Here is a 7301-nt window from a genome sequence, read left to right as displayed (position 1 = left end):
TGACTTCTTAGTAATACAAATTACAAGAGTTGATTTTCTGATATGAAGCCAACCTTGAATTACTAGAATAAAGCCTCTTTGGTTGAAATTTATTATTTGTTGAATGTATTATTGGATTCAGTTTGTCTGTATTTTTCTCATTATTTTAGCATGTGTTTTAATGAAGGAAAACAGCCTATAATTTTCTTTCAATATATTTGTTTTTAATACTAAGTTTATGCAGAACTCTTAAAATGAAGTGATTCATGTTCCCTCTTCTGCTACTTTCTGGAATAATTTGTATGAAATTTGTTTATTTTTACATCAGTGTTGGCAAGAATTCACTGGTGAATTCTTAGTTTTCTTTGCGGGAAGGTTTTAGACATGGATTCAATTTTTTACCGAAAATAAATCTACTTAGATTTCTGACATCTTATTGCATTTGTCTTGGTAAGATTGTGGATTATTGTCCACATCATCTAAATATCCCTCTTCATCTGTTCCCACTTCAGTGGGATCTGTAGTGATATCTTACTTGGCGTATTGGTGGTCTGTTTCCTCTTCTTTCCTCAGTTGGTCTTGTTAGGACACCAGGTTTTTATTTGACTTTTCCAATGATCACCTTTTGGCTTTAGTTTATTTACTCCATGGCTTTTGTTTACTAATTCCATTCATTTCTGCTCATATGTTGGTTACTTATTTCTGATAATTTCATGTAATTTGATGAGTTCCTAGAAACAGGTACTTAGATCATTACCTGCCTGTATTCTTTTCTAACATATGTTTCAGGCAATAATTTCATATAAAAAAATATAATAATTTCATATCAAGTGTATCTTTAGTAGCATCTCACATGTTATGATATATCATAATTAAAATGTTTTCTCATTTGCATTGTGATTTCTCTTTTTGACTCATAGGTTATTTGCAAATGTATAATCACCACACATTTGGTGATTTTCTAGCTATCCATGGTTAATTTGCATCATAATCCGTGATCAGAGAATGCACTTTATGTGACTCAAACCCTTTAAACGTACTGGAACTGGCTGGTGTTCAATTTAAATGAACATACATTGTGCAGTTCTTGGTAATAGTGTTCAATGCGAGTTAATTATTCCACTTGGTAATTACTTATTTCAAAATTTCATCCATGTGTTCAATTAATTACTTAAGATAGTCATTTCACTTGTGTGTTCAGTGGGACAAGCTTATTGGTTTAATTTTATGTGAATTTGACTTTTTATTTACAAACTTTTAAAACAATTCACAAAATGTTAAAGTGTGATTTTTATTTATTCTCTATAGTTTTCTCAGTGATTTAAAAATTATACAATATTTAACTTTAAAAGTGCTATTTATATGGTCCAATAACAATTTCTATCCTTTCAATTTAATAGACTTTTATTGGGGACATTCTCCTGCTGGTTAATCCATTCAAAGAGATTCCAATTTATTCCACCATGGTGAGTATAAAATTTTAAATGTCCTTTAATGATGTAGAGTAACCACTTTCTAGACATACCTATTGTGTCAAATGATTAAGAAGAAAAAGCAAAACTGGAAGTAAAATCAAGCTTCTCAGAAAATTCTGCCCTGAGTGGTTACATAATAGTGACTTTATTTTCTTTTGAGAAAATATTGAAAAGGAATGTTATTTTATCAAAAGAGTCCCTTGCAGTTGTCATGTGTGGTTCTTATGACTGTGGTCCCTAGACAGACTTCTAAAATCAAATATTGTATTAACTCTGTGTTCCCATGCATTTTTGACTAGTTCAAGGTTGGTTGGTTTAGAATTCTTCTCTGAACACTTTCAGAAGAGCCCTGTGATGTTTAGGCAATTGGATCAGACAGGACGGTGCTGCCTTTACACATTTTCCGAGCCTTTCCAGCTTTAATCATGAGAGTCAAAATTAAAAGAGAAGCTGCTTTTGAAAAAGTATTCCAGGCAACTGAAAGCACAGTATGATTTTTGCCAAGTGTTTTGGGATCAAAATGCCGTCGTGGGAACTCTTTCTTGTGCAACCACAGGCTGCCTCCAGTGTGAAGCAGAATCCTTGGTGGGGGAGCAGGAGATGAAAGGAGGAAGCCTGTGTTCTTGAAGCAAGGATGCCCTTTAGATGCTGGAGGTGGGGTGGAGGCAGGGAGGGAAAGAGAGAGAGAGAGAGAGAGACATTCCTGTCTCTGAACTCCCAACGAATCAACCAAGAATTAGCACAGAAATACTTTTGGGTAAAACAGGGTCCCTCACCGCCCGACCCTCCTCTCTTCTTAGCAAAAGTCAGTTCCACTGCTGCTTTAAAGCTGCCCTGAAACATGCCCACCCTCCTCATCCCACCCAGCCCGACCCCAGTCCCACCCCTGGGCTGTCTGCAGATGTATGGAAGTAGGGTTGACTAGAGCAAAAGGAATTACCCGTATTATTTTGGGGGTTATAGGTGAAGATGAAGGAGAAGGCGGGTGAGGAGGAGGAGAAGGTTTGGGAGGAAGGAGAGGAGGACATGGGCATACTGCTGTGTATAAAATAGATGCCCGAAGCAATAAAGATCCACCATGTGGAAGAGGGAACTCCACAACACTCTGTACTGATCTGTATGGGATCAAGTGATTGAGTGAAAGTCGTTCAGTCGTGTCCAACTCTTTGCGACCCCATGGACAGCAGCATGCCAGGCCTCCCTGTCCATCACCAACTCCTGGAGCCTACTCAAACTCATGTCCATCAAGTCGGTGATGCCATCCAACCATCTCATCCTCTGTCGTCCCCTTCTCCTCCTGCCTTCAATCATTCCAGCATCAAGATCTTTTCTAATGATTCAGTTTGTCACATCAGGTGGCCAAAATATTGGAGTTTCAGCTTCAACATCAGTCCTTCCAAAGAACAACCAGGACTGATCTCCTTTAAGATGGACTGGTTGGATCCCTTTGCAGTCTAAGGGACTCTCAAGAGTCTTCTCCAACACCACAGTTCAAAAGCATCAATCCTTCGGTGCTTAGCTTTCTTTATAGTCCAACTCTCACATCCATACATGACCACTGGAAAAACCATAGCTTTGACCAGACGGAACCACCATTAGAGATGCTTAGAATGTGCTGAGGAGGGCATCATTGCACAAATGGTTTGTGTTTACAAGTGAGACTCAAGATTAGAGATTTATGTGCTTTTGTGTATTGGAAATGTATCAGTGTCTTCGTGGGGCAAAGGACCCTGAATCCTTTTGACAGAGGTGCTGGCCCTGTTCTCCAGGTCTCTGAGCTGTACCTGAGCAGCACTGGGCAGCCCAACCCCTCCCTGCCGCCTCACATTTTCTGCTGCGCGGAGAGAGCCTTCCACCAGCTTTTCCAGGAGCGGAGACCTCAGTGTTTCGTCCTCAGGTGAGCCCTTCACCCGCCCCAGCCCCAGGCTCGGCTGTGCCCCGGGAGCTTGGCGGTAAACCTGTCCACATTTCTTCTGCTTTATGTTTATTGACTTCCTCATCGGTTTGTGTCCCTGTAAGTCTTTGCAGGGGGTACACTTGACTCGCTACAGAGGAGAAACATCTTTGTTATTACAAACGGCCCCGGGTGTGGCTGGAATATTTCAACAAACTTAACCTGAAGCTCAGTTCATTTTGAAGATTTATGTCTTAGAACCAGAGCGCCTTGCTTTCAAACCTTAGAAAACACAGGGAAAGAAGGGCGCCCGCGACTAGTATTCCACCTTTCTCCAAAATGTGGTGCTGAGCGAGACACCATGCAGCAGCTTGCAGAGGTGAAATTTCCCAGCTGCTTCTAGGTATTTACCTTGGCTCATGTCACCAGAATTATACACCCGAAGTCATTTTTATTGGAATGCAATGGCAGTGTTAGCTCCTAAATGTCAAGATGCTCAGGAGGGTCATTTACATTGGAGCGAAAAAAAAAAGTGTATCGTAAGAAGTAAGGGTGAAATGTGAGTGTGTACTGATAGAGAATTAAATAAATATTTAGGTATCAAAGGACAGTTGAGAATTATGTTGTATATCAGGCTACACCTCCTTGAGAGGGAGACATCCATGAATACCCCTGTCTTTGCATAGTTATCCTCAATAGCATCAGTTGAAGACTGAACATGTAAATAAAGCTTTGCACAGCCTGAGTCAGAGCGAGATCAAAGAGTGAAGAGGGAACCCTGGAAAGACCCCAAGTAACATTAAATCTGTAAATAAATCTGTAAATAAGTGCTTATTTACAGATTTAATACTTTTATATTATTAACCCCATCAGAGTCCCATGGACGGTCAGACCGGCGTGTGGCAGACGTTGGTCATGTGGTTTCAAAATAGCTGCAAGTGGTGGTTTTATACCTGCTCTGAAGGGTCCCCCAAGTGGGAGTTAGGGGACCCTGGCATTCTTGAGCCAAGAAATGCTGCTTTTATCTGCTTTATCTATTGGGTTTCCTGGTCCTGGTCTTGCTTAGACAAAAAGGGAAACTTAAAAAAAAAAAAAGGCGAGATGGCAAGGAGTGTGTAGTTGTGTTGACAGTGATAACAACCAATATTTTTGAGAGTTGCTGGTGTCAGGCCCTCCCCTAGGTACCGTCCACGTGTTATCTTGTCCATCGCTTTAGTGATGTTGTAGGATGCGTGTTACTATGACCAGTGTTATTGCTGTCATTTTATGTGTCAAGGGCTGAGTGTTAGAAGGGTTAGCTCCCTAGTGTGGGGTCTCCCTGGGATGTGAGTCCAGCAGCCTCGCTCCTGAGCCTGAGTGCCCCCTGCCCACACTCACAACCATGCTCATCCCCTGCGGCTCACCTCAGGGGGCTCTCGGAGGTACCCCCAGCCTAAAATGACTGTCACAAATCCACGGCCTTAACTAAACTCTCACTGAATGCACTTAATTCTTGTCAAAAATTGTGGTTCTTAGTGAAGCTCTGAAGAGCCAATGACATCTTTTGGGAACCTGCCAATTATAGAGCTCCCAGTGCCAAGCATGTTCCATCAGTGAAGAAATTGCTTGTTTCTACATGCCCTTGCTCATGGGATTGTTCTTCTATCAATAGTAAGATTTGTTTATTTTCCGCAGAACTAGTATTCCTTTGGGACATCTTTAAAGGCTAATGATGCCATGTATCAACTCGTTACTCAGAAAAAAAAAACATTTTTTTCATTCAAGGGTCAAGAAATGAAGAGCAAATCAGGGACCGCAGGGATCTGGTGATGCTCGGTTGAGGCGTTTTCTTTCTTCTTTCAAGACTGGTGTTTGTGCTGATGTGTAGCTTCCCTAGATTGTCTTCCCTACCGCGCGGCTTTCTGCATTTTCACTAATGAGTGAACCAAGTGGGAAAGTCAGACGATGGCATGTTCTCGTTGAAAATTAGCTTACCTTCTTTGCGTCTGAGAATTACTGTCTGGTTCCTTTTTTACTATATTTGCCAAAACAGTAAACGTATATTTTTTCTGTCTTATTTTAGTGGAGAAAGAGGATCTGGAAAGTCTGAAGCCAGCAAGCAGATAATGAGACACCTCACCTGCAGGTCTGGCTCCAGCAGGCCTATATTCGATTCCAAATTTAAGCATGTAAGTCACTGGTTTCAGTTAGAGACTATGATGGGATCGGAAAAACCTGATTGCAAATAGAAGGGGAGACATCTTCATAGGCTTTAAGTTGAACCATAGGACTTCCCTGGTGGCTCAGATGGTAAAGAATCGGCCTGCAATGCAGGAGACCTAGGTTCCACCCCTGGGTCGGGAAGGTCCCCTGGAGAAGGGAAAGTATTCTTGCCTGGAGAATCCCACAGAGGAGCCTGGTGGGCTAAAGTCCGTGGAGTCACAAAGAGTCGGACATGACTGAGTGACTTTGACTTCACTTTAACCATAAGTTGGTCAAAATTTGTGAAAATAAAGGAAAAAAGATGGAGGCTCTGTGCAAATGAACACTGTTGAGGTTGAGCTTTGTTTTCTTGTGTGTATTTTAATATATTGTGGACATACTCTTTTGTATTCACTCAGAACAGTTGAGCTGAAAATATGTAATATAATTAGAGTTGATTACTTTTACTGATAAAGAGACAGTTTGGGGTGTACATAGGATATATCTGTGGGGATTGACCAGATAAGCATCTTTTGTAGGGAATCACTGAAAGCTGATTGAGAGCCTGTTGGCAGCTCAGAGAGGGGTCCAATTTCACATAGTAAAATTCAGTGTATTCAAGGAGACCCCTGAAGTAGTCTGATTCTCTTGTCTTCACACTGTTCTAGCAAGTTCTGTTAGCATGTTGATCAGATTATAAGGAGAAGCTCTTCTCAGTTTTTCACTTTACAAAAAACATACTATAAATCCCTCTGCAGTGTATCTGTGGTATCATATGTGTTCCTTCACGACATTAACTCACAGCCATTTATTACGCTTGATCTGTACACTAGGCACATGCATAATTCTACAGCACAGCTCAAAGTAATCTGACATTTTGGGCCAACCTGGGAAAAGTAGTGTGGCTTTGAGTCCTGTCGCTATAGACATGGCTTGTGTTTCCCTTGGCGACTTCAAAACCGCTGAGATCAGCTAGAAGAACAGTTGTTTCTAGTCCCTGTATTTGAACTTCAAGCTGTGGAAACAGGGACTTTCCACGCCGGTAGGTTTATTGGCACATGAAATTCATGTTTTGGGAAAAAACACCATTGCCTGGGACTTTTCTTCACTAATTCTGGTCCAAATGAGTTTCAACTTTGAGACATTCAATCCCATTTAAGTTCCTTAAATCAACATTTATTGAGCAACTCTTTGCACAGAGCAGAGTGATGGGGTCGCCCTGATTAAGCCATTATCTTTTATTGAGGAGGGTACAAGTCTTTACTTTTAGAAAGGCCAATTGGTTACCTACTACCATAATATATGGCACAGCTTTTAATGGCAGAACTACAAACATGTTATAGAAAAAAAATCCAATATAAATAGGAACAAATCATGCCAATAAAATGTGAGTCAGTGAGTACTGAGGAAATACGTATTTACCCTTGCCTGTATTTTTATTTCAAGTTTTATTATGACACAGTCTTCTCATTATTTTGTTTTAAAGTTGAGTAGCAGAACATCCCATGGACGGAGGAGCCTGGTGGGCTGCAGTCCATGGGGTCGCAAAGAGTCGGACACGACTGAGCGACTTCACTTTCACTTTTCACTTTCCTGCATTGGAAAGGAAATGGCAACCCACTCCAGTGTTCTTGCCTGGAGAATCCCAGGGACGGGGGAGCCTGGTGGGCTGCCGTCTATGGCGTCGCACAGAGTCGGACACGACTGAAGAGACCTAGCAGCAGTAGCAGTAGCAGAGCAGTATCAATTTGCTTTTTTTTTTTTTTTTTTTG

General features: G+C 41.2%; 1 protein-coding gene across 1 annotated transcript in view; it reads left to right on the top strand.

Annotated features, from left to right (window-relative positions):
• Positions 1-7301, top strand: part of MYO16 (myosin XVI) — a 322068-nt gene that overhangs the window by 131017 nt on the left and 183750 nt on the right. Inside the window, exons 11-13 of the mRNA XM_010831550.1 lie at positions 1380-1445; positions 3224-3351; positions 5411-5516. Coding sequence (XP_010829852.1) covers positions 1380-1445; positions 3224-3351; positions 5411-5516 — 300 coding nt within the window. The remainder of the gene's footprint in view (positions 1-1379; positions 1446-3223; positions 3352-5410; positions 5517-7301) is intronic.

This window comes from Bison bison, unplaced genomic scaffold, assembly GCF_000754665.1.
Source record: "Bison bison bison isolate TAMUID 2011002044 unplaced genomic scaffold, Bison_UMD1.0 scf7180017864527, whole genome shotgun sequence".
In the NCBI taxonomy this organism is placed as follows: Eukaryota; Metazoa; Chordata; class Mammalia; order Artiodactyla; family Bovidae; genus Bison; species Bison bison.
The sequence above is the reverse complement of the archived record's forward strand: the minus strand, read 5'-3'. Positions and strand labels throughout refer to the sequence as shown.